At 41.8% G+C, this 27,638-nt stretch overlaps 1 protein-coding gene across 4 annotated transcripts in view; it reads left to right on the top strand.

The window, feature by feature from the left end:
• Positions 1 to 18,273, top strand: part of CRADD (CARD and death domain containing adaptor protein) — a 97,663-nt gene extending 79,390 nt beyond the window's left edge. For all 4 annotated transcript variants that reach the window (XM_077832308.1, XM_077832317.1, XM_077832299.1 and 1 more), the window contains one exon: positions 17,213 to 18,273. In XM_077832308.1, coding sequence (XP_077688434.1) covers positions 17,213 to 17,514 — 302 coding nt within the window. In that variant the 3' untranslated portion in view covers positions 17,515 to 18,273. The remainder of the gene's footprint in view (positions 1 to 17,212) is intronic.
• The last annotated feature ends 9,365 nt before the right edge of the window (positions 18,274 to 27,638 follow it).

Genomic DNA, 27,638 nt, shown 5'->3' with positions numbered 1-27,638 from the left:
CTCTGCTGAGATGAAAAGCTCTCTGTCATCACCAATCCAAGTGGGGTTGAGGTGAAGCTGTGGGGATAGAGTCATGTTTTTAATGTGATTCACCTGTGTCCTTTGGGGATCGACAGATAGCAGGGAGGGAGGCAGGCACTGGAGGAGTGATGGTTTAGGACCAGGCATACAAGGTAAGGCCAGCAGTGGGACAGATTGGGCAGAGAACTATTGCCGTCTGCCGCTGCCTGAGAGAGAGATTAAAGGCAATGAGATACCAACAGAGCAAGCATATAGGCTGCCAGTGTTGTTAGTGTTCCAGGGGGGTTAATCATTTGGAGCCCTCTCAATGTAGCAGAACCCAGGACTAAAGAGATTAAGTGACCGTAGATGTCTAAGTAATAGCACTTGCTATCTATCTCTCTGGGTTATTCTCACTCACTCACTCTCACACACACACACACACAAAATTAAACTGTTTTCAGTATGCCTGAAAACCACTGGTTTGTAGTTTTCCATCACCAGCTGTTATACCAAGATTACAATTTACTTTGGAAGATATTGCAAGGCTATAATTTTATAGGTGGGTTTTCTGTGCTGTCGTAACTCATCAAAGTACATTTCAGTTAGGTCAGTTACTGGAATTCTGTGATGGAGAAAAACAGTGTTAAAAAAACAAAACCCCAACGTTGGCATTAACAGTTTTTTAATATATTGCATAATAGGTTGACTTCAGTAGTGTTTTGGCTCTTCACCCATTGGAATAAGTTTTTGTGGGCAGAAATCCAAACTACTTTTAGGGATGCGACCTTACTGAATCCAGACTACCCCCAGAATGGGGAGAAAAGAATAAGAAAAGAATGGTGAAGTTCCTGAAAATCCTAAGTGCTCCTGGATCAGGAGACAGAAAACTCAGGTGTTCACATGGAAGAGAGGAAGTTTTGTCGCCTGGGACTTAGGAAACCTGGGTTCAGTTTCCAGCTCTGCTACAGTCATGCTGTGTGACTGTGGGCAAGTCACAATCTCTCTCTCTCAAGGTCCCCCAGCTGCAAAATTGGGGCTTTTAGGTGCTACTATAATACAAATACAAAATAAAGTCATATGTGTACCTAGGAAGCTTGATTTGTGCCAATAGTTCCATCAAGGTTGAAGCTAAAAGGAGATGTGCTTTAGCAACAAGTGCTGCACAGAAGCTGATGAAATTATGGACCGATAAAAACATTGCGTTTGGTATCAATGTGAAAAATTATCAAACCAGTGTTCTGACAGTATTGCTCTATGGTCTAGTAGCAGCTGCGTTAAATGAAACAGACCTCAGAAGGCTGGAGGCAATAGAGATGAGAGTTCTTCAGAAGATGGCAGGTGTAAAGTGGAGTGATTTTAAGACCCATGATAAAGTTACAAGGAGAGTAGAGTGTATAATCAAGGAACAGGACTGATTGCTGAAAAGATTGAAAGTTGAAAAGGTTACAATGGCGGGGGAAGGGGATAACAAGATAGAAGGGTAGAAACAGATAAGATACTAAAGAAAATTAATGCAAATGCAACCAAGGTCAGTCAGATCACCAACTAGATGGCAGGACATTTCATGCAGGGACATGACCAGGTTGAGCGTAACGGGTTGAACAAGCCATCGACAGGCATGAATGGTGACGCTTTGCTGCTGCCCATGTCTGTAAAGATGCATTGGGTTGAGAATTTATACAAATAATTAATAATAATATACATACAAAACCCTACATTATACTTTAGATTTCACAAGCACACATGTCAAGAAACACAAGGGTATGGTTCCTGTTTCAATTGTCCGTCTTCTCTTTATCGCATGTAAGCTCTTCAGGGCAGGGAATATCTCGTACTATGCATTTGTACAGTGCATCATTTGCACAGTGGAGCCTCAAACTGCCACCACACTACAAATAATGATGTGTATACCATTCATGTGGACTTATTTCGATATGTAACATGTTCACATGCCATAGCAATAGGCTCACTGGAAAATGTTTCATTTTTTCATTATGGCAAAAAACTTAGAATAAAATGAAACATTTCTGTGGTGTTTGGAAGTTTTTGAGGAAAACATCGAGCCTTTTTCTTTTTTTACCGTCTCCAGCCCTAACTCTCTAAAATCCAAGTCTACAAACCTCTCAGCCCTAAGCCTCCCTGTGCCACCTCAGCTCACTTATCCCAGACCAAGTCACCTGCTCAGATGCAGCCTGGAGAAATGGGTGGGCTTTGCAACATGCCCTAATGGTCATCAGACTTGGGCCTCTGTCCAACCAAAAGTGGTAGATGTGGGGCCCTTAACAGAAAATACCCACTTACCAGCAGAACACGTCCAGGAAGTATGAGCTCAAGTGAGTCCATTGGTTTCAATGACAAGGAGGAAATGCAAGGAAGAGAAGCAGTCTGAGTCCCAAACCATAAAAGGACAAATTCTGCTCCCCTTACTCATGTAGATGATGCCTCATTGGGCAGTCAGACCCATAGATTTCAGTGGGACTATCTGTGGTGAAAAACTACTACTCCATATGAGTAAGGGTATCAGAATCTGGCCCAAAGGAATTTACAGATTAAAACCAACACCCTGAAGTGCATCTGGAGACAAAATTGGAAGTTGGTGCAACCTGTGGAGCACAAGTGTAATCTGCACCTCACAGGAAGCACTGCTAAAGTGAGCTGGCAGCTGCATTCTGTGTCCGCTGGAGTTGTAGTGGTCACCAAGTAGCTCTTCAGAGAATGCACTGCAGTAATCTAGTTTAAAAAAAAAAAAAAAGAATAATTGTGGTGAAGTCCACATCCAGGAGGAAAAGGTGCCAGATGCCCACTGGGGCAAAAAGCATGGCTGTTCTCTCAGCATCCATAGCCTGTTTCAGATCCAGCAAAACCCTCTAATTGAAAAACCTGAGTAACAAGAGGTAGACAAACTTCTTCATCTGTGGCAGCAGATATTACACGTGCCATCTCCTCTGATTGTTCTCCCCAGGTCCAGCAGCTTTACCTCACTTCTTTCTTATTAGAGTTGATCTTAACCCAGCTAAGTATTCTTCTGAACACTAGGCCTGGTCTATACCTAAAATATAGGTTGACCTAACTACATCTCTCAGGGCAGTGAAGAATTTCATGCGCTGTGTGACAGTGAGGTCGACCTAACTTCCACTGTAGATGCAGCTAGGTCAATGGAAGAATTCTTCCATTGGCCTAGCTAATCACCTTTTGAGATGATGGATTTACTACAGCAATGGAAAAATCCCTTCACTCACTGTAGTATGTGTCTACACTATAGCACGGCTGTAGTGCTTGTGGTGTAGATGTACCCTGAGGCTCAGCAAGTCACTGGGGAATGTCTAACAACTGCACCATGTGCATCGAATACAAAACCAAACAAACAAGTTGAGTGTCATGTGCATTCTGAAGACATCCCAGTCCATGCTACTTCACTGTCTCTGCTAACAGCATTACACTCACAGCAAACAGAAGGGGCAATAGCATGAATTTTTTTAAACAGGTTGATTACATATGATGGAGGTTGAATAGTAGATAGTAAGTCAGTAATGATGCAGCTCTGATTGGAATGTTTGGATACTTACATTTGTGAAAATTTACGAGTTCTCAAATGTTCTCACAAATAACCAGGTGCTCACTGGAACAGTTACAAACAATGAAGCATGTGATCCAAGGAACAATATCAGAGCAAACTCTTAGGCTCGATCCTGCAATTTACAGTACAATGTGTGGGAGGCCCTCTGGGACTGTGCAGAGCCTCATTGACATCAGTTGGGGTGGGGCTGGGGACATAGAGGTCCATCTATGCATAGTCAATTGCAAGATTGGTTCTCTTGTTTATTCAGAAAAATATGTATGTATTATTCTATCAGCTGTAGCTCAAATAGCTAGCTGCCGAGCTAGTAAAATAGCTATTTCAGTCTGGCACCTCAGATCAATAGGTTAGTGGATTTGCCAAATATCACTCCCAAATTTCACACTACAGATGACTAGGAACAATTTATTATTTAAACTCTTGGAGTCTAATAACTTAACTAGTCTCTCTTATGAGCCAGCTTGCAGATGAATTTAATCAAATCAAGTAAAACAGAGAAATAAAAGTAGGTCAGGATTCTATCAGAGCCCTACATTAAGCATGTGTGGAAACCCTGACAATAACTAGAAGAGGCAGCAGTGTCCAGTAGTGCTTTGGACTGGGAGTCAAGCTATGAGGTTCTAATCCCGGTTCTGCCACTGACCTGTTGTGTGATCATAGGCAAGAAGGAACAGTCTCACTTCACTAAAATCTAAAACTCAGTAAAGCATAGTGTATACAATGTTAATTTTGGTTTGACACCTGTCAACCAAAATAACTTTGCCATCCAAAAGCGCTCTTCTAAACTGAGGTCCAGCTGTTGCATAGATCTTTAATTTTGACTTCTTAAACCAAGGCCAGAAAAGTAGCCAGTTCTGAGGAAAGATCTCTATAAGGAATGAATAGTTTTATCAAGGCTAAACAGAATAGCCTACAGTAGTACTTGGTTTAAATCCCGTAAGGAAAAAAAATGAGATTAACTGCATTATAAAACAAAACAGCACTTAATAACTGGCAGTGTTACTTTTGTTGTTGCAAGAAAGAAACAGCTGCAGCTAAATCCAAAGCACTTGATTTTTCTGTTGAAAAGTTGCATGTATCCTTTGGAAATTTCCCTCTCTAGGAATGTCACTAATAAGAATTTCACTCTGCTTATTAAGAGTTTTTGTTTGTTTCTTCGAGTTAGGAGAGAAACACTGTCAATTTTTATCATGATTTTTCCAGGCAAAAGAGCAATCAAATAGTGTGTGCTCAACAGCTTTGAGAGGAGAGCATAGGCCTTTTGAGATGAGGGTTCAAGGTGGATAGAAGTGATTTCCAAACCCCTGATGAAAGTCATATGATGAATTTGTCACAAAATGGTTAAAACAATTATTCATCACTTCAGTTTTCCCTAGTTTACAATATACATGGGGGAAACATACTTTCAGTGCAGCCACATCTACTTGGTGTGCACTGACAGAAGCTAAATATGGTTCCAGTGGAACTAAAAGATATCTAGTGCAGATATGCATGTACTTGATGGTTATCATGACAAGCAGCTGCTGACTGCTGTTACTATTTCTTATTTGTATTGTGGTAGAACCTAGAGGGGATTTGATGTGGGGGATAGGGTAGATTGGTTTGGGGCCTAATCTGGGAAAGGGTTGAACACTTCCTGAGTAACCTCAGTTCCCTCTGATTTCATTAAGAGCTGCAGAGCTTCCAGAATCAGGCCCTAATTCATTGCATAAATGTATTTTTACTTAACTTTATTTCATTTCATAGCTGTTGCATTAATTTCGCATTATGTCTGAGATTTTAAAATGCTCAAATGTCAGAAAATTCACTTGTGGGCTCCATACTAACTATAATGTAACTTCCTTGCACATGTGTTTAACTTAGTACTAATGTATATCAATAATACCTAGCTCTTGTAATCAGTAGATCTCAAAATGCTTCACAAAGCAGAGAAGCCTCATTATCCCCATTTTACAGATGGGGAAATAGAACCAAAGAGAGGGGAAGTGACTGGTCCAAGGTCACCCAGCAGGCTAGTGATAGAACCCAGATCTCATGAGTCTCACTCCAGTACTCTGTCCAGTCGACCATACTGCCTCCTTCTAATACAGAGCTTCATTTATTCTGCCACAAGCTGGACCTCTATTCTCATGGAAAAGTTAGCTTTTTTTTTTTCAGCACTCCGGGGCTAAATTCTGAGGCAAACAGGAAATGCTATTGTAGCTTTAAGCACACTAAAAATGGTAGGATTTTTTTTTAATTAAATATAAAATGAGTAATATAATCTGTTCAGTCTTTCTTGTGTTACTTATTTTGAGATTAAATTCTGTTAATTTTACACTGCCTCTAATATTCAGTTTTCAGTGTGCCACAGAACTTGGTTGGGACCAACATGACAAGCTCAAACATTCAAAAATTGTAAGTCAGGCCCCAACAATCATGATTGTGTTAAAAATCATGATTTAAAAACAAAATGAATTTTGGGTTCTGTTTATTTTAATTTGCTTTCTAGCCTTCAGTATTCACATTTCTAGCTTTTCTTCACAGCCTTGATTACTAGAAATTCCCTTTCTCCCCCCCTCCCACTTTTTTTTTAAACTAACAATGAGATTCTCACATAAGCGCTTCTCACATGATGCCAGCAGCTAGGGAAATACCCACACGGAAATGGCGATTTCTCAAAAATAGAGCCATTGCACATACTAACCAACTTGGCATAGTTCTAGACAATTTCACCAAGAGGCCCATGTGCCAAACCATACCGTATCCCATGGTAAGGTCAAGGAAAACTAACACCAGTTTTCAGCTTATGTTGGAATCCATTTTTGATGGAAGTTGTAAGTGCCAGCACTTGATCACATGTACTACAACTGTGGCAAAAAACAGCTTGCTCTGGTACCAGTATGCCTTCCAGAGATGGTCAAATTCTTTCTGAAATCAGATCTCAAGCACCTTAAAGCAGACGCTTAGAAGTAAATTGGTTTATAGCTCAAAGGCAAGTGTGGATCTTTCCCTGGTTTCAGCAAGGCAATCTTTGTTTGGCACCAGATTCTAGGCAGTCTAGATTCCCGCAGAACTCTGTTGAAAAACCAAACGAGCCATTCCTGAGCTCAAGATCCCAGATGTTTCATGAATTCAGGCGCAATTCTATCCTATCCGGGAACTGTACACGTTTTTAAATTATTCGGCACTTTATACAATTCCAGACTAGTGAATGGCTCCATTTTACCATCAGCTGGATTACTCCTTAGGAAACATTGCCATTCATCATGTACTTGTCATTTGACAACTCTGTCAACAGGAGCTTTGGTGACCTTCAACAGAAGACTGGCAATCTGATTTGGAGTAACTGCTGGCCTGATTAATGCACATGGACATTGAGCCATACCTGGATGATGAATTAAGCTCCAGCTTTTCCGGCTTGATTACATAAAGTCAAGTGCCACTCTTGCTTCCTCCCATTAAGCCTGGCAAGTGGCATCCAATGATTCTATAAAATGGTCCACAATCTCCGGATCACTTGACTGCTCGTACTGCCTCAGCAATTCTTCACAATCCTCGTTCAGACATGGAATGTACATTGGTCAGAAGCTGCGTGGAATTGTTGCACTTGCAGCTTTAAAAATGGCACAACAGAAACAATGGTTTGCATCTTGCCCGGAGATGATGTTTAATAGGATGGTTATAATCTGTTGCTCCGTTCTAAGTATCTGTAAAGGAGTCGCAGTCTGCCTCCTGGAAGTTTGATCTAGGCTTCAGTACACTCCCTATAATTGGAAGATGCATTCCCATCTGAATCAATGACAGACAATGTTGGCTATATGGAAAATCATTAAATACGGTACACGCCACTGGCTGTGTGTGATTGGCATATGAGGTGACCCAGCCCTGGCCTGGCCAGTAGTCCCTATTCCAGCGTGCTGAATGGAAGATACCACGCTGCTTAGGGTCATGGACCAATGTGAGATCATTATTAGCTGCCAACTCCAACAGTTGTTCGCTGTTTTGGGTCTGCGGTCACAAAACCCCACTCGCTATGATGACTATTAAAGTTACCAAGGTTCACTACCAGATGCTTAAGGTTTGGGAGAATTTGCGGATCCTATGTAGAAGCATTTCAAAGGACATGGCAAACCATATTTTATTTTTTGTCTTCCATTTTTATTAGCAGCTTCAATCAATCAGTTACAATACATGGAAATACTAAATATCATATGGATACTTGTCAGTGGCTGTGATTTCTGGTATGATACATATTCTGCATTTTAATGACGTTTTTGTTTGCAATCATCAGATTAGAAGCTATCCAGTTATATAGGCTTCATACCATCCTGAATTAATTCAGACATGAAAACAAGGGCTGCAGAGCAAAACTATATGTACAGTATATACCTAACTCAGGAGTATCCCAAACTAGCATAATTTTCTCATTAAAGCCTGTGCTACTGTAGGTTTGAGGGAATGGGGAATAAACAGGTAAGTGCTAACTGAACCTGAAAAGTATTATGCAAGTTTTGGAAGACTTGTGGTGTTTTCCTCATTCTGCTCTTGGTACAGATTCCATATTGCAGTATATTTAATAGGCCAGACTCTGAGCTTGATCATACTCTACAGCAGGCAGTGGAGTTACTCTGGATTTATACTGAGGTGTTACTGAGAAAAGAATCTGGTCCCTAGTTTCTGCAGATAGCTTTTCCATCACCAGAATTTTCCAAAATACTGATTCCATTCTGTAATTCAAGGAAAAGGGAGTTTCCACTTACAGGTCAGCTAATTCTTGGCAGCAATTATGAGACAGGACTACAAGTAGATGTCCTTGTACTGGGTTATGAGGAGAAGGCGTGGCTAAGTAGTGAGTAAAAACCTCTTCCAGGGGAGCAGTGGGGAGAGATTAGGGCAGGGCCTGCCAAAATCTTGCATCATGGACATGTTCTCCCAAGGTGAAGAAATGTTACTCATTGCTCATATGTGCAACAGCACAGATAGATTCCTGTACACAGCAACGCCTGCAGGGGGTTCTGTACCTTCTAAAGAACGTTCTAATCTATATTACTTCAATTGACTTTGATAAGGAAAACTTTCTAACATATCCAACCTGTTTGCCTAAATTCAAATATTACAGCATCTAAATCCATTTTCCTTGATCCTTGAAATACTTTTCCAAAACCCATTGATGCCAGTGGAAAGACCACCATTGATTTGAATGGGCTTTGGTTCAGACTCTTCCATCCTGTTAGTAGACAGGGTGGAAAGGGGATGGTATGTACATAAGTAATAGCTTCCTATTCCAGAATATATTATTTATTTGGAGCTGTTGCAAAGTGCCATTCTTCCTCCCCTGAGCAAGTTCAATGTCCAATTTGCACAACGTCAGAAATTGGGAAATGGTCTGGGTAATTTATATGACCGCATCAATGTTGAGCAATCTGAGCCCATGCTTGTGATTAAATGAGAGCAGGATCTGACCCCTTTGAAGTTTAGAATAACTGTAACATCACTGTAATACTTCATTCTCATTGTCAAGTATTTGCAAAGTGCAAACAAGGGGCTTGGTGCTGTACATAGTAAACATTCACTGTGCAGGGCTGCTAAATATCACGCATATCTCAGGACATGTATCTGACAGTCCAGTCACGTATTCCCACAGGGCAGCCTTGACCTCACGTATTTGGATATGCTGCAGGGGGCTACAGGCATTTGCCCGTAGTTCTGCCTGATGGAATGGGGTCAAGAAGGAGCAGCCAGGAAGAGAAGGTGGGAAGGGTGACAGCACAAGAGGGAGGCCTGATACCGGCCTCAGGTTGCCCTCAGTACAAACCAAGCTAAACTACCCCATCCCCAACCTGCCCCCCACTCCCAGGGAGCCCTCAACCTGCCCCCAACTCCCAGGGAGCCCCAGAACCTTCTATTCCCCACCACCACCTCTGCCAAGTGCCCCCACCTATGAGCCCCAACATCCTCTATCCTCCGGCCTCCAGAGCTCCCAGCTCACTCTATCCTACCCTGCAACAAGCAGTACAAGTACCTCTTACCTCCCCCAGGGGTTCCCTGTCCCTGGGAGCCCTAGCACTCTGCTCTGCTGCAGCACCAATCCCCACACCACCACCTGCCCATGCTTCCCACTCAGATTTCACTGCCCCCACCCAGCTACCAGTCAGAGCTGCCAAATTCTGTTCCAGTCTATGCCCTGAGTTTCTAGCTACATGCAAATTATTTGCTAATAGGAACATTCACTCTTTAAATAATTTGTGTAATATATCACACCTGGAGCAGGACAGAACCTGGCAGCTTTGTGTGTGCCAGTTTGGTACCTGCTGTTAGAGCTGTGATGTGTTTCAGTTAAGCAAGTGTATAGGCCTGTAGGGGGCCTCAGGGAGAGCAATTTGGTGTTAAGTTCCTTTAAAAAATGAAACGTGTGTTCCGAGTGTGACAGGCTGTTGGCTCACTAGATTTGTCAAGTGAGCAGATTTGCTATGGAGATCACTGAGAGATGAGAAATGTTGAGCCTCAGGCTGCCTTTTTTAATTTAGCACTTTTCAGGGAAGAATTGTGCTCGGAGTGAAGGCAGGAGGCTAAAGTCATCACTGAGGCTATTGATACGCTTGCTGTGAACTCTGTGGGAATTACGCACTTCCTAATGACTTACAACAATCTTGGGAATGGAAGACCAGATCCTTGGCCCTAACGAGCGGCACAAAGCAGCGCTAAAGCTGACTGACGTGGCCAGCTGGGGAGTCTCCTGACATAAGAAAATCTCAAGGTGGCATAAAGCCTGCTTTGGTTAGTTTTATGCCATCTCCCCTCACCGCCCTTGGCATCGGGGCATTACTGGAATGCTCCAATGACCCGGGGCTGTTCAATGGCCCATTTAGTCTGCTGTAAGTCAGAACAGCCCTGAAGAACAAGGGAATTCACAGGTGGCATCCTGCCATTTTGCTCCACTTAAGGCTGTGCTGCTTGGATTATTAAGGGAGAGCCATGTTGTGTCTGGGTACGCATCTATGGTCTGTTCTGTTTAGATCCTGATTCTGTTGGCTTTCTGCTTTCACCAGCATAGTACCATCCTCCTGTCTGTGCACTGGTCTGGAAGCTCAGGAACACCCCGCCTGATCCTGCAGCATTAAAGTCAATGAGAGCTTTGCCATTTCGGTATAGAGCGTCTTCATCATATGTTCTACAGCGGCACAGCTGCATCACTTCTAATGTGGACTAGCCCTTAGAAATGGGAGCAGACAGGGCTTTGGAAGGTGCGATACAATTTGCATGCATCAGGACTGAAAGAAAAGGATTATGAGTTTGATCCTTGTTCATTGAAATTTGCTATATGGCCCCAACACCTAGGCTCACTAGAGCACACTGAAGTAGTATTTAAGGGGATACTTTGTAGTTACTACAAATTACTTGTAGTATCTGAACAATATGTTAAGACTAAGGCCTCAATTGTATAGCAAATTTCACCCTCAACTGAAATGCCTTTGCTTTTGTAAAACAGTAATCTTAATAAACCTCAACCCTCTTTTATGTAACTTAGAATCTAAAGTGGCCTATTTAAATATTTCTCAATAAAGATACAACAGTTTTTATATATCTAGATAACATTATCTATCTATCTATCTATCTGTCCCAAATGTTCCAAAAACTGTGCTACTATATATGAAAAAGAATCAACACAGAGTATAGAATGGGACTCAGATAACAATGCTTTGTATTAAATATAACATCTGGCTAACATCCCAGAAACATGTACACCCATATTGGATTAAATGGAAGATTAAAAGATTTCCTGGATGGGTTTTATTTATGATGATGATGATGATGATGATTTATTATTAAAGGGCTGATAACATGCTGAAGGCAAGATACTTGTGTGATGCTTCCCAGGGGTACGAGTTGCCAAGCATCTCACTACCGCATCTGCCCTTAGCATGAGGAAGCCTTGTCTGTGCCTGGCGTGGGTCAGCTCCCCAACACCACCATCAACTCAAACACTCCCCTTTAGTCTTTGCAGGCCCCACTGCTACTCTGCAGAAGTAGCAATAGTTGCTCTCCAAACCTTGAGCCCTCCAATCCCCCTGGAGTGTCCAGCCCCTCGTCCACTGGACACTTGCAGTATACACAGATTCACTGTTTCCAAAGAAACACTACATCCCAGCTTTCCAGATCTACCTTGGATCACCACTCCACGTAATGCACAGCAATTAGCTATGTTTATAATTAAGGACCTACCAAATTCACGGCCATGAAAAACACGTCACTGGCTGTGAAATCTGGGCTCCCTCCCCCCTTTGAAATCTGGTCTTTTGTGTGCTTTTACCCTATACTATACAGACTTCACGGAGGAGACCAGCATTTCTCAAATTTGGGGACCCTGATCCAAAAGGGAGTTGCAGGTGGGTCGCAAGGTCACGGTATTGCCACCCTTACTTCTACGCTGCCTTCAGATCTGGGCAGCTGAAGAGCAGCGGCTGTTGGCTAGGTGCCCAGCTCTGAAGGCAGTGCCCCACCAGCATCAGCACAGAAGTCAGGGTGGCAAATCTGTACAATGCCATCCTTACTTCTATTTTGCTGCCTTCACAGCTGGGCAGCTAGAGAGTGGCGGCTCCTGACTGAGGGCCCAGCTCTGCAGGTAGTAGCTCAGAAGTAAGGGTGGCAATACCGTACCAGGCCATCCTTATTTCTGCATTGCTGCTGCTGGCAGCTGCGCTGCCTTCAGAGCTGGGCTCCCGGCCAGCAGCCACCGCTCTCCAGCTGCCCAGCTCTGAAGGCAGTGCTGCCTCCAGCAGCAGCGCAGACGTAAAGGTAGCAGTTACCGCAGCCCCCCTAGAATAACCTGGCGGACCTCCCCCCACAACTCCTTTATGGGTCAGGACCCCTACAATTATAACACTGTGAAATTTCAGGTTTAAATAGCTGAAATCATGAAATTTATGATTTTTTAAATCCTCTGTCCGTGAAATTGACCAAAATGGACTGTGAATTTGGTAGGGCCCCATTTATAATGAAATTAAGTATAAGTTTGTTTAACAAAGCACAGAGACTCAAGTAGTAGCAGGGGAAATAAATGGTTACATATAAAACAAAATCATAACACTCATCCTAAAAAGTAGACTTAATTACTAAGATATTCTCGTGTCTTAGAGCAAATGCTCACCCCAAATCCTTGCAGTGCTTTACAACCAGGCTTGTCTGTAATCCTCCTTTCATGAGACAGACAACTTGTCAGCTTGTCTCCTAGGTCAAGGATGACTGAGTGAGTTTCCTTGCCCCCCTGGATGTACCACTCCCATCCTTTTTCTACATCCATAAACAGGACACTCCGCCTGCTGTATTTGTTTCTGCCTGTAGATTTTCTCTTTTGTAGATTTTGTAGCTTTTTGACTGGCACCTGGCTCAGTATGCACATAGGCCTCCAGTGTAAGGCAGACAATACACAAATGATCAGACAGGGATATAAGTGTCTGCTACCTCCTGCCTGAAAGGAATATGTCCAAGGTATGTCTCCTCTTGGTGACCTCCCTTACTCTAAGACCTTAAGAACATAATTTTCAGTGTAGATACATAACTCCTTAAATATTATCCCTACATACATTTTGCAATAGTTATGGCAACCAGTGGGCTACCGGCTCTCGGTAGAGACCTTTCATGTCACCTTCTGGTGAGCTATCATGCAGATATCTGACCCAGGAGATCCCTGTAAAACCTATCCAACCCCCTGTGCTTTCCGCTATTTGACACCAAGGGTTCCCTGGGTCACAACTAGGTGTAATCAAATCTGTTTAATATTAGAGAATGGACGCGCAGGATAACGTGTTTTTGTTAGGCCTCCTGCATTATCACATTTCAATATCCTCAGCATAAAATCATCTTATTGCTAGTGCCCAGAAAATGTAAACAGTTTGGTATGAGAGCAAAGATCATAGGAGGTTGGCAGATAACAGTTCTTTGGGGGGAGGGGAGCAGTCATTGTTTTATATTTAGTAGCTAAGCATAATAATAACTGTATTACCATGAGATATTATCGGCCAGAGTACAATATAACCATAGTTATACTGTACCATATCTTTTTAATTTTAGTTTTAGTTAAATATTTGTTCACGGAGGGTTCAGATTAACAGTTATGGAGACAGGCCTCTGCAGAGCTGGGAAGCGGCAGTACAGGCAGCCCCACCAATGTTGTCTTAACCCTTTTCTGGAGAGACCCCCTCTACTGATGAGAGGGTAGTTCAGTTTTCTTACCCATTTCATCCTTGATGCCTTTGTTGAGATTTCCAACAAAAGGCATGACCCAAATCTTACTGAAGTCGGTTGAAAGACATTGATTAACTTCGGTGGATCAGGCCCAAAATAATCCACTTTTGCAAACTGATTGGAAATTACATCCACTGTGATCTGGACTGAGACCACCAACTCATTTCCCATAAGCCACCAAATGGCCAATGGGGGGGGGTCATCCTGTTCAGCTAGTACTGACTTGGGCTGGGATTGTACTGGTGACCTAAGGAAGGCAGGGTAGCCCATCATTAGTCCTCTGTTAACCATCCAACCCCCCAGGGCTCTTCTAGTGGTCTGGAGACAAAAAGATGAAAGCAGCCTAAAATATTTTTCAGACAGTAACTATTTATTTTATTCAAAAGAGCTCTTGATAGTGTACATCAGTCTTGAATGACCCAAATGATCTGCAGGCCCTGGATTTTTTATGCCAAAAATATTTTACAAGAAACTTTTCATGATGCAAAGGGAGTGCTGCATTTTCACTGTTGTTACTGTGTTACGCTGATGGAGACTGAGCATGATATTGGAGCTATGAATTAGATTTCACAAAGCAGCTCTTCTGTAGGGAGCTGGCTGCTTATTCATTATTGAGATCAGTAGGCTATAATTAGCACTCTCTTGGAGGGTATTTATCTTCCATTTTGATGCAATCCCCCAGGCAACAAATTTAGAGTACAAAATTCATTGGCCTGTAGCATCAGGGTGTAATCTCAAGGGACAGTTACTATCTAAGGATGACTAGGTTTCATAGATATGTTTGCAATACCTTCTTTCTAATTGCATCATTTTCAATGTAACTAGTATCAGCTGTGACTTTACAGGCAAAAGACTGTGTCTCTGAACAGCACATTGAGATCTAAAATATCCTTTTCAGTTCCTATGAAATTACAATAAGGAATACTCAGGAAGGCCCCCCAGGTTAACTGGAGGTTTTACGTTCAATTCCTTTAACATTTTTAAACACTGTTAACTATGGTAACCTATGCACTTCCGCAGGTAGCTGTATTGGGGGATGGACTGTATTGGTACTGTAGTCTGTGACTCTGGTAGTAAAATCTTGCAGTGCATTGGAATTTTCTGAGGTGAGCAATACATGCCTGGATTTTGCGGGAAGCACTGGGGAGCTTGGACAAAATTCAGGAGCTAGCCACAAGAATTGTTTTGGGACCATGGGACTGGAAGAAATCCCATGAAAGAGATTTGAGGAAGGCCAGATGAATGGAACTGGGTCGGGGAAGAGGGATTATGGGAAACTATTTGTAATGGGAAGGAGATTGTGAATGAGGAGAGGCCAAATAGCTCAGTGAGATAAGGCGTTGCAGGTTGGGATTGTATTGGCAGGAGTGGAGAGGAGACATGGGCAATTTGGTGAAATTGATTAAAAACTGGCTAACTGCTAGATCCAAAAAAAAAAAGAAAGGTAACTGTAAATGGGGGATCACCATCCACTGGGAGCATTTCTAGTAGGATCCCACAGGGATTTTTTAATGGCCCTCTGTTATTCAATATCTCTATCAGTGGTCTGGGAAGGAACTATAAAATCATTGCTGGCAAAATTTGCAGATGACAAAAATTGGTGGAATGGTAACTAACGATAAGGACAGGTCAGTTCTACAGAGCAAGTTTGATTCCATGGTAAGCCAGGCTTATTTGAAGTACATGTATCTTAATACAACTGTATGCATGAAAGTTAGGTCACACTGAATGTAGATCAGACTCATAGAATAGGGGACTATATTTTGGTAAGCATCAACACATAAAAGACTTAGGGGTACTTGTAGAACGCCAGCTGAATATGAGCTCACAGTCCAATGTGATCATTGCGCATATAAGTAGGGGAAGAAGAAGCAGTATGGAGATTTTACTATCACTGTATAAAGCCTTAGTGAGACCATTACTGCAATACTGTGTCTACTCATCATGGCCACGCTTCAAAAAGGACTTTGACAAATTGGAAAGAGATCAAAAATGAGCAACAAGGATGATTTGAGCATGCCTCTTAGTGAGACGAAAGAAGCTCAATGTATTTAACTTAAAAGAGGATGGTTAAGGGATGATCATGCTCTATAAGTAACTCTATGGGGAGAAGATTTCTGATAGTAGGTGGCTCTTTCATATAACAGACAAAGGCATAACAAGATCCAATGGCTGGAAGCTGAGGCGAGACAAATTTAGACTAAAAGTAAAGAACAAATTTTTAACTATGTGGTTAATTAACCATTGGAACAAGTTATCTAGGAATGTGGTGGATTCTTCATCCCTTGAAGTCTTTAAGGTTGGATATTTTTCTCAAAGATATACAGTAGTTAAACCAGGAATTATGGGCTTGACGCAATTACGGGCCAAAATTCTATGGCCTGTGTTTATGCAGAAGATGAGACTAGATGACCATAATGATCCGTTCTGGCCTTAGCAACTATGACATAAACTCTGGCCAAAGTTTTCCAAAGCGACTGGTGATTTTGAGTGCTCAGCTTGACACCTTAGAGGAACCTGCTTTTCAGGAAGTGCTGAACACTCGCCCTCTGTTCAGGAATCTCAAGTTAGGCACCCAGTACCACCAGTCAGTTCTGAAACTCTTGGCCTCTTAGAGTATGTGTACTAGTCTGTGACAGCAAGCTTCCCAGCCTGGGTTGACAGACTCGGGCTAGCAGGACTTGTGCTAGCCCTCTGAAACTAGTTTAATAGATTCATAGATATGAAGGTCAGAAGGGACCGTTATGATCATCTAGTCCGACCTCCTGCACAACGCAGGCCACAGAATCTCACCCACCCACTCCTGCGAAAAACCTCTCACCGATGTCTGAGCTAGTGAAGTTGCAGTTCGGGCTCTGAAGCCTAGGAAGGGGATGGAGGGGGCTTCAGAGCCAGAGCTCCAACCCAAGCCGCAATTTCAAAGCGCTGCCTACACAGCTCTTTTTGGAGGGCTACTGTGCGATGGAGCTGGAACAATTTGTATAGTGGAGGCACAGAGAGCCATTGAACCAGACTGTAAACGTTGCATATGATGGAAACCACTTCAAGCCATGGGGTGTGGCAGCACCCCCAGCATTCCTAGTTCCAGCACCTATGCTAGTGTGAGCCCTGCTAGCCCAGGCTGGGAGGCTTGGTTCCACAGGCTGTGTAGACATACCCTCAGTAGTATCACAATGTCTAGGTCTTTTATTTTCCTAAATCTCAGAGTCCTATAACAAAGTTTGTTTAGCACTTTTTTTTTGTAATGAATCCTTCTGTTTTATATATGTTTTGTTCCCTAAATTAATTCAGTCTTTAACCATAAACCTTAACCCTTTTGTTGAAGCTTCCGGCTGCATTAACCTTGCCCATTTTTTGCCCAAAATATTGCCTTGTGATGTATGTATGCTTTTTGCTTTTTTCCAGGTGACGGGTTAACTGGAATTCCACCAGATGTTTTGAAGAACCCACCAACAGATCAGCAGATTAACAAACTTGCCAGGAGTCTGGGGCCTGAGTGGGAGCATATTGTACTGTCCCTGGGTTTGTCACTGAATGACATCTACAGATGTAAAGTCAATCACCCTCACAATGTGCAATCACAGATTGTGGCTGCATTTGTCCTTTGGAGACAGCGTTTTGGAATCAAAGCAACAATCCAAAATCTGCACACCAGTCTGATGGCCGTAGAAGTGGATCCTTCTGTGATCCAGCATATGCTTGAGTGAAGTCTTGTTATTGATTGGTGGCTCTTGAGTTTTTTGCTAAATGAAATCAATTGGATTCATTGAATCACTTATCAGTGTTCTGATTTCTCTTAATTAGAAATTGAGGAAATGGAAGACAAGCAGCTTGGTAATTTTATTACTTTGTTCTTCCTTGTAGCTTTCAGTTTTCTGTGGGAGGTTTTGATGTCTCTTATAATTACATGTATGCCAGATGATTTTTTAACAGGCTTTAAGAAATTATCGTTCTTTTTGTTCACTTTTGGTAGGTAAACAGTTTGGGTCCAGAATTTTTAGATCAATTTATGGGCAACCCCTCAAGCAGACTGATTCATCTCTAGAGCCAATGCGGAACATCCTCCTCCCCCAGGTTCTGCCCAATATATTTCAGCACTCTCACTTAGGTCAGAGGTCTTCATAAAGTTTTTGGGGGTGAGAGGGTTTTTTTGTCCTGTACCCCCAATTCTCAAAACCATAAGGTAAATTAGGGAGGAGAGGGCCATCTGAACAGTCTGCTGGCTGCCCAGTTTGCCATGGTTTTCTGGACTCCTGGTACCTGACAGTATGGTTTGGCAGAATCAGCTCATTCAGGCCCAGAAACAATCTGCTGGTATTTTTTTTTTAGTCTTCTATAATACAGTCCCGACCTTCAGCCAGTCATGATCCTGTTACACCTCACTTATATCTTAATTAATTATATCCTATTATGGTATATGAAAGCATAATTCTATCAACAAGTCTCAAATAAACAATGTAAATCAATTTGAGCTTTGGAATTTTTTTTATAGATATAGCTATAGATTAGATATATAATATTTTGCTGTTTCAAACTGCTTGTATACATGTATATGTTCTATTTGAGTGCTCAGCTTGACACCTTAGAGGAACCTGCTTTTCAGAAAGTGCTGAACACTCACCCTCTGTTCAGGAATCTCATATACATGTATATGTTCTATTTGAAAACAATCTGAGTGTGGCTTATGTATATGGGATTGCGTGAGCATAAAGATCATGGGCTAATTCAGCCAAATGTAGCCTGGAGAGGGGAAGTGCAACTCCTGGAGGAATTTCTGGGCAAAATCTAGAAGTGATATAAACAGTGGTGTTAGCTACACGTTAGGTGTACGTGGCAAAAGAGGGTGACATACACCTGCTGCATCCACTCTGGTGCCCTAAGTGAATAAAACTTAGACAGGGAGCCGGAGAAGTTACTAAGAGCATGAAAGATTTTTTTTTTTTTTTTTTTGTAAAGCCCCTCTCATGCTGTTACACACCCACACTATACATTGGTCTCAAAGGGAGTTGAATCCACCACACCAGGCAGAATTTGATTCTCAAGGAATACTAAACCAGTGCAAGTGGAAAAATAATGTAACATACCCCACCACTTTATGCCACTGTTGATAGACTCTTGAGTCAGCTTCTTTGAATCAGGTAAACTTTGTGTTTTACATTCTGCACTGAAAGGTCACCGTGTAGGGTTAAACATAATGAACACATCCAGAGTTAAGTTCCAAAGTAAAGATTAAAACAAAAAATGTTTGCAAGCGATATAAACCCTCATGCTTCAGGGCTTTAGCCAACATCTAACTGATAGGGGTTAGGAAGAAACTTTCCCTGTGGACAGGTTATCCCATAACTATCTACTGCATTGTTTCTTGCACCATCCTTTGAAGCAGCTGGTGTCAACCACTATTGGAGAGGACACTGGACTACATGGTCTGATCCAGTATGGCATTTCTTATATAGTTTTTAAAATAAATCTCCTTACCTATTTTGCAGATAACATTTGAAGGTTACATCCTGCATTCCTAGAATTCCCAGTACTACCTTAGGAAAGGAAAACAGAAAATTTTTAAAAATCTTGTTCACTTGCCGCTATTTATGCTGTTTGGTTTTTGTCCTCACGCTTGACAATTGAAAATGAATGTCAGGTTCTCTTTGGCTTATCATGACTTTCTAATCAGTTTTGTCTTCAGCTTTCCCATGCCCTGACTTAATGCTACAATGATATGCTACAATATACTGCAGGGAAATTTTGTTGTTGTTTTAAAAAAATGTCCATTGTCATTCTTTTTAAATTCATAGAAATGTCTCTATTGATTTAGGTCTTGTAAAAGCTTGTTTTTAAATAGCCTACATTTAGGACCACATTTGACTTGACAGTAGTATTCCTTTGAATGGAAAACTCCCTTTCATTAGTCTTTAAGAATCTTTCTTTCGTGGGCATTGTTTTATATTAAGACAATTGTACTCTTAAAATTTAGAGCAAGGTTATCTCATTGCTCTCTTTGACAGTTAAGAGGTCTTTAAAATGTATTTTATTCTTTTCTATCAAGTACAAAACCTTTTCAATCTACTACAAAATCTATCTAAACAATATGCGATACAGTGCTAGTAACCATTGCTAAAGTATTTAATGCTTTGGCTGTTAACTAGATATATGAGTAGGGTCACGTTTCATAAAACATGGACACATAACAAGTGTTACATAAGACCATTGTACACCCTTCCTCTGCTATCTGAAGGATATTAAGTCTGGTATGATGCGTCTTACTGCAAAGATTCATCACTTGAATATATCCACTGAGTCAGACACTAAAGTTATAATGATAATTAAACCAGGCTGATTTTGTTGGTGGTTTGTTTTTAAGGCCTTCACAGAAAACTTATCAACAATATTTTCTCTGATGCTCTTGCTGCTCTGTGTGTAAGGAGTGTGCGATTTTAAAAAGCAGTAGCATAAAATTCGGGCTTTAGGGCTATATTTAAGTTCCTAAATTAGTGGCCTAATATTTAAAAGTACTGAGCACCCAGCACTCCCACTGAAGTCAATGGGAGTTGCTTGGTGTACAATACATTTAGAAATCATATCACTTGTTTAGAAGCCTAACTTTTAACCACTTGGTTTTTTGAAAATCGATATTACAAAGTCAAATCAGTCAGTAGCTGTTGCAATCTCTGTAGCAGACTGGCGTATTTATAAAGTTTGTGTGCTTTTCCAGAAGTGACCATCACAGGAAATGACTGAAAAGCACATTACTAATTGGTCCTGTAAAATTCAGTATGGAAATTTGTTTTTCTTAATTAAAATATTGACCAATGCTAGATGTACGCTACATTAATTTACTTGTATTTAGCATTTGCCTTTCCAGACCAACGTTCTATACCTATTTGGTACAAAATCTCCTACTATGCTACATCTGGCTTCAAAAGAAAAATTTGGAAACAAACTGCCTTTCTAATATGGAAAGTTTGTGTTGTTATTGTTATGAATTATTGTAACACCTAATAGCACCACTCCGGGATCCCACTGTGCTAGGCCCAGATCATGCCATCTGCAAAGGGTTGGATTCTCTTTGGAGAATTATTTGTGGGTAAATGTTGGTGTTTATAAACAAGTCAGTGACTGGCAGTGTTGTCTAGATTAATGAGGTAACAGATATGCAATTTCCCCCATCTCTCTACCAGCCACACCTCAAGCCTTACTTCGCTGCAGGGTGACATTACTGCTGTTCTAACACCTCTTCCTGAATGAAGGAATGGCGATTGTGCCAAACCATATGAACATTTTATTTTGGCAAATCTCTTAAAATGAGTGAGCTGAGACCACCAAAATGATGGTCATTTATGATTCTACATTAAGTCAAGTTAAACCCAGTTTTCCTTTATTGCATTAATCTACGCCACCAGCTAGCCCCCTCAGCTGGTTTTTAGCAGGTTTAAATCCTTGTTCTTGAATGGGTCTGTGGGTCTGTCTTCTCTGCAGAATGAGCCTGGATGGTTGGCACTCAGGTCTGAGCACCTGACTTAGCCTAACCTGGGTGCCAGCAGCCACAGTACAAAGACCTACTCTGGTTATGATGTCCTCACTGGTACTGCACTCACCCATGTGTATCACTAAGTCTTCTGGAGACGTTTCCCATGGTTCTTTGTGATGCACTAAACCAAGCCTCTCCATGATGCTTTCCCAATGAGTTGTGGGAGAACTTGTCTATCCTTCTGAGCACAGGAGGGATTTCTGGGAAGGCACTGGAGGACTATCAGCAGTCAAGTGATTTTAGCCTGTGTCCTCGCTGCAAAGGGGACAGGTTAGCTGCTCCGAGAAAGTGGAACCTGAGCTCTAAACCATACCTCCAACCCAGGCCACGTGGCCTGGGTTGAAAGTACCACTTAACTCAGGTGAGAGATTTTTGTGGTAGGGTAACACCTGGATAAGAGCGCAGGCTAACTTGAAGTGAAGATATACCCTCTGAGTTCTGAGCATGGGTTTGCACTGAGCCAGTACTTAGTAGTATGCCATGCTAGCATCTCCCTGATGTAGCATCTCCAGCAGTTTCTGCAGAATCTGAACTTTCAAGGTATTTTTTAAATTGTTTCTGCCCTGACAGTGAAAGAGAGAGCCCTCCAGATATTACCAGTATACTGCAATCTGAAAGAATGGCTCTCAGAGTGCAGAATCAGTTTAAATAACCTGAATTATTTCACTGTTAACCGCTTTTTAGTAGAAACATCCTGCGGGGCAGATAGACAGCGTTTGGGCTCATGGACATAAGCACAGAGCAACAACTGTTTTCTCTTAGTCTGGCTCCCTTAATATGATTAGAGAAATCCTTTCCAGTTAAATCCCTATCAGCCACCCTACCTTTTGTATTATGATTTATTATTGCATTGCACTAGCTTTGCACTAGCATTGCATTGCACTAGTTATTTGCATTGCACTAGCACTTCCGGAGCTCCAGTCATGGGCCAGGACCCCATTGTGCCAGGCGCTGCACAAACTTATAACAAAAAGATGGTCCTTGCTGGCATTACCACAGAGATGAATCCATTTTTGTTCTAGTCCTTGGTGGTGATTGTTTCTCTGCCTTGTCTACGGAGGGATCTTCCTTAGGCCGTAACCAGGTTTCAGAAAAGTTATTTTGTTCTCTGCTGAGTGGAGGCAGTCAGATTTCTGGCAGATTATAAATGGGTACCAACAAAATTAATTCCCACCTTAATTAAAAAGATCTTGAATGCCATGAAAAATAATCTGCCCAGGTCAGAATGATACCTATGAGACTTCAGACTATTTTGAACAACATTTGGAGATGTACATTAAAATAGAAATCCTCAGTTTTTGAGCTGCCTGCCCCTAGATAAACCAGGGGAATTTTCCATCCTGAGTCATTTGTTATGACAACCCATTGATCCATGGGATGAAACATTTTGCAAAAGGCTAGAAAAATAAACAAACATCTTTTTCCAAAGAATATAAAAAGAAATACGAATGAGATTCTGAATACAGATGAGTTGCCAATATTGTTATCTAATGGAAACAAAAACAATATTTGAATGTTAATCTATTTATAAGTTTCCATATTTTCAATAAGAGGAGAATATTCTTAATACATTGCATAAAACAGCACTCAAAAGGCAGTTCCTCAAAGATCATCATTTAGCATGAATGTTCAAACACACTGTCCAGATTTCACTACATGGAAAATTCTTGCTCTTCCAAGATGACTTTTACCAACAGGCAGAAAGACATAGAAAATATATCTGGCTGTTGAGTCTTTTTAACCTGAATTAATCTCTAGCAGAGTTCCTGTGAAACAGGAATATTTGCAGAATGTTGCAAAATGGCTTCCTGGACAAGGAGAGATTTACATGGTATAGCTAGAACTCCATGTAAACCTGGCAGTGGAGTTAGAGACAAAATTCTTCATAAATTCCTCTTCAAAGCTCTGCCTCTTGCGAAAATTTGAAAGATCACAATACTGCAGTTCAGCAGTCCCTGAATGGGTAATGAACAGGAAATGTAGGGTGTTACTGGTGTATCAGTGAATACATTTAACACCTATTGGTGGCAAAGAGCCCGTTTCTAATATTGGAGCATGATCCAAAGCCCACTGAAGTCAATAGAAAAAAACCCTCAAATTGACTTCAATGGACTTTGGGTTCAGTCACTGGTATGTTTTCATCGGGACCCCCTGAAGCATGGTATTTTTACTAGTTCACTTTGAAAAGCAGTTTTTATGGATAATTGGTAATAAAAGGCAAGGGTTTTCTGTGTGTACAGTTAGTATTTTAGATTAAGGGTCCTACTTTCGCTGCCCCAAGGACCACTTTGTACCAGTGAGTTCTAAATAAGGCTTGATTAGAGAAAAAGAGCAGAAGAGTAGAGCCATTCAACACAAAATAATAGTTAGATCCTAAAGGGTATTAGTCTCTTTTTAATATTGTTAATATTACCCTAAATTCTGATTCTGAATAGCTCCTAGGGGGAACTAGACCTCAAAGCTCAGGGGATTGGTTATGAGTTTATGGACTTCTCATGTGGAGGTCAATGGTTCACACTCAACCCAGGTCAAAGCTGACACACACTGCTGACTTATTGGTGGCCTATGTGAAATGAGTTTTAGACTTTCAGTCCTGGTCTCAGTGGTTGAGTATCCACAACATAACACCTCCCCACCCCTGCAACTAGCACTGTAGTCACCACCCTTGCTGGCACACCCACCAGAGAAGACAAGGGATTGAATGGGCAGGAACCCTGATCCACCCGTTTACCATAAAGGTGGTGCCCCTCTGTTTCAGATTTGGAGCCCACTGGCAGGGCAGTCTGGGTAATATATGTTGCCACTGCCCTGCTGTACTTATTTTATGGATAAACAGGGGACACCAGCCTCACAGCAATCAGCCAGGCCCCTTTTAGACCAACAGGAAATTCATCCACACAAAGAAAGTCTGGACTGGATTATTGCCTTGTTGTTTACTTTACTCATTGCTATATATTCGGAGTGGGTTGTATTCAGGAGCTGAATAGCTGTAATTACAATCACTTTCGGGCTGTACGATAGCCCTTTTTGAAGTACGTGACATGCAGACTGGGCTGTAATAAACCCTGTTTTGTCATTACGCTGCCATAGTGGTGAATGTGCTCAGGGCTGGCTTGTGCTGTCTTTACTCATGTCAGTGAACATCTGCTTACAGGAGTAGATCTATTACACTCATTGGGACTACTCATGTTTACCATCGGTCATAAGGATTTCCCAGCCGAGGCCTATAAGAGTATAAAGTGTCAGGATTAAGGGACATTCTGCAAATATACTCTTAGAAAAGTGAATTTCTGGCTAATTACATCTTTGTTTAGTCACAGGCAATGTTCCCTCTAATTTTTGACAGGCCGTGTGCGCAAAAAATTTCTTCTGTTCAAATTGTTGTACTTCTGTGCAAATTTTTGTGCGTGTGGTGTTTTGCCATGTGCATGGGGTTCAGGATCTGTGTACATGCGCACAGCTTAGAGGGAACAGTGGTCACAGGTGATTTGGGGGCTTTTCTCATGTATTGAGTTATTTCCTGACTGAATTAATTTGTTTCCTGCATGTGATTATTCTTATGGGGCTGAGTGGTCATCATTATGTGACTGTAAGTTAATATATCCCAGCTTATGCAGGAGGGCAGACTAGATGATTGTAATGGTCCTTTCAGGTTTAAAAAAAAATTCTCTGAGCTGTTTGGGCACCTAAAGGTTCAGTATTAGGTTTTAAAATATCATTTAAATGGTATTCTAAATAAATATATCTACCTGAATTCTCACCCCTTTGCATAATTATCTTTGAATTGTTCATATGAATTAAATTAAGCTAGTCATGCAAATCGGAGGTTTTTGTCTTTTCCTTTGCAGAGTGACCACCATTGCAAACTAAACAGACGTTGTACTGTGGTATTGTCTTTACCATGGTATTTCCTGTGTTTCATCTGTGTACCGCAATGAGGTATTTATACTGCACAGCAGTAAATATTTACTTTATGATGATGCCCTCTTCACTGGGAATTTTATTCTTTCTGGTTAACATGTCATAATTCAGTGTGCCTGGCGTGTGCGAAATTCTGTTAGTAAAACAAAAGTGATTGTCCTTCCTAATCTCCTTCTGTGAGTAACTAGACTTACGCACCGCGCATCTTTTAAGGATCTCATCACAGTGCCATAGGTTGGCAGGTGACCAGTTCTTCGCTGTAATGGAATCTAAGGTGGCACTTGCTGCTGGAATCTAACGCTTCCTTCCTGCTGCTTAAAATCTACTGAAGACCCTTCCCACCTCCCAAATGGTGTCTTCTGTTCTAAAAAGCACTGGTGCCCTTTGTAATGATACCCCTTTGTTTTGGGTTTTTAGCACTTAATTTAATTTTTCTATCTGTTTTGTGCTGTTTTCCTGGATGTCAGTTCTAACGCAGCTATACAGAATCCATCGCACCTCTTCAGGGGGCATAGATAGAATTCTAACAGTCATTATTGTTGCTCCTGTACAGAAGTGAAACGCTTGCCCGCAGTGTTTTAGAGAGAGATTTATTTTAAGGGCTGGAGTGGGCCTTTAGGGACTGCCCTGAATAAGGGACAGTGCATAACTCGCACTGCCCCAGACGAGGCCCCGGGAAGTATTGGGTCTTAGACACACCCTTCGCTGGCACAAATCCCCCAGGGCTCCCTTGTTGCTCCGGAGGGAGAGTCATTTGCGACACCCCTTTTCCAGGGTGCAGCATTACTCCCTTACTCCCCACAGCATAGCCAACCAGCACTGCTGGCTGGGTGCATGTCAGGCATAGCGCCAACCTCTCACACTTCTTCCCATCCATTCACTTTCCGCTTGCTACTGTGGGGAGCATCCGACAGGCAGCCCTTGTGCTCCCCCTGCTCCTAGATCTAAGTCCATGCTAATATGGCCATGCGTGGGGAATCTTACTCCCATCTGGTCCCCTGCCTGGTCACATTAGGGCTAATCACAATTTTGCTGTCAGAGTGTAGACTGGGGAGGTGGCATTCCTGTTGCTATATTTTGTTCTGTGATCTTAGACCTCCTTCCTCCTCCTCCTCCTTTTCTCTTTTATGTAAGGTTGATCTTTAGTTCCCATATGCAAATCACACCCCTAAAATCACTCTGACCAGAACACGGTGTTATACAATTTAGTGACCATTCTACCACTGACCTACATAGAAGAACAAAATTCCAAGTAACGCAAATGTACCTTTGCCCCAGTTCTCTGCCTCATTCACAGTTAGTAATGTAAGAGTGTGGTGCTTCTAGCTTTGGCCCTGTATATAGACAAACACCTGTCAGGGATGGTTTAGGTATACTTGGTCCTCCCTCAGCGCATGGGAGTGGATTAGATGAACTCTCAAGGCCCCTTCCAGCCATACGTTTCTGTGATTTTTATACCAAGCAAATGTGGATCTTGCATATGATGCAAAAAAAATTTGGTCTCATGATTAAAGTTAAGATTCTGTCATGGTTTATTTTTAGTAAAAGTCAGGGACAGGTCATGACCTGTCCCTGACTTTTACTAAAAATACCCTGTCAGGGGCTGTCCTCTGGCAGCTGCTCCGGTGGCCCCAGGGCTGACAGCTACTCCAGGCCTGTGCTGGAAGAAGTCACAGAGGTCCCGGAAAGTCCCAGAATCCGTGACCTCTGTGACAGAATCATATCCTTACTCATGATAAACTGTACTATTATTTTCTGCCTTATTAGAAACCATCCAGTAATAAATTATGATGCTCTGTCCCCTTGTGTTAGCTAGTGCAAGCTGTTTTAATCCAATTTTACAAGTACCTAGAGGGCTTTTTTTAATTCAGTATGGGATCCCAGCCCTGATTTTAGAAGCTAAAATATAAAGGATGAATTGTAATACCATTACTTTACTTGTATCAAAATGACCTCACTGCTAGTATCAACTGTACTGTTTTTAAATCAATACATATTTATAATTTAAATGTAAATTATGTGTTGGTTTTGGTGGTATGCTACTCATGAGGCTTTGTTTTGGATACAGACTGATCACATTAATACAAATGAGTGTACCCTTGTTGGGCAAAACACATTTCATGCCACAGAGTATGCAGCCTGGCAGAGAGGCCCTGCATCTGATCTGATACTGCAGGACACTGAATCAACCAATTGTGCCACTTGGAATGCTCCAGATGCAGTGAACGCCATCTTTCCTGCTCATTTCACAGAAGGCGCAGCGGAACCAAAATTCAGGTAAGCTGTCCTGACAGAATGGTGTAACTGGCCTGCAGATGATCGTTAGCTTTGAAAGCACAAGCACAGGATATGGCATTTTTCCTCAAATGTTAACTTGAAAATCCA

Source organism: Eretmochelys imbricata, chromosome 1 (genome assembly GCF_965152235.1).
Source record: "Eretmochelys imbricata isolate rEreImb1 chromosome 1, rEreImb1.hap1, whole genome shotgun sequence".
Classification (NCBI taxonomy): domain Eukaryota; kingdom Metazoa; phylum Chordata; order Testudines; family Cheloniidae; genus Eretmochelys; species Eretmochelys imbricata.
This window is presented reverse-complemented; position numbering and strand designations above follow the sequence as displayed.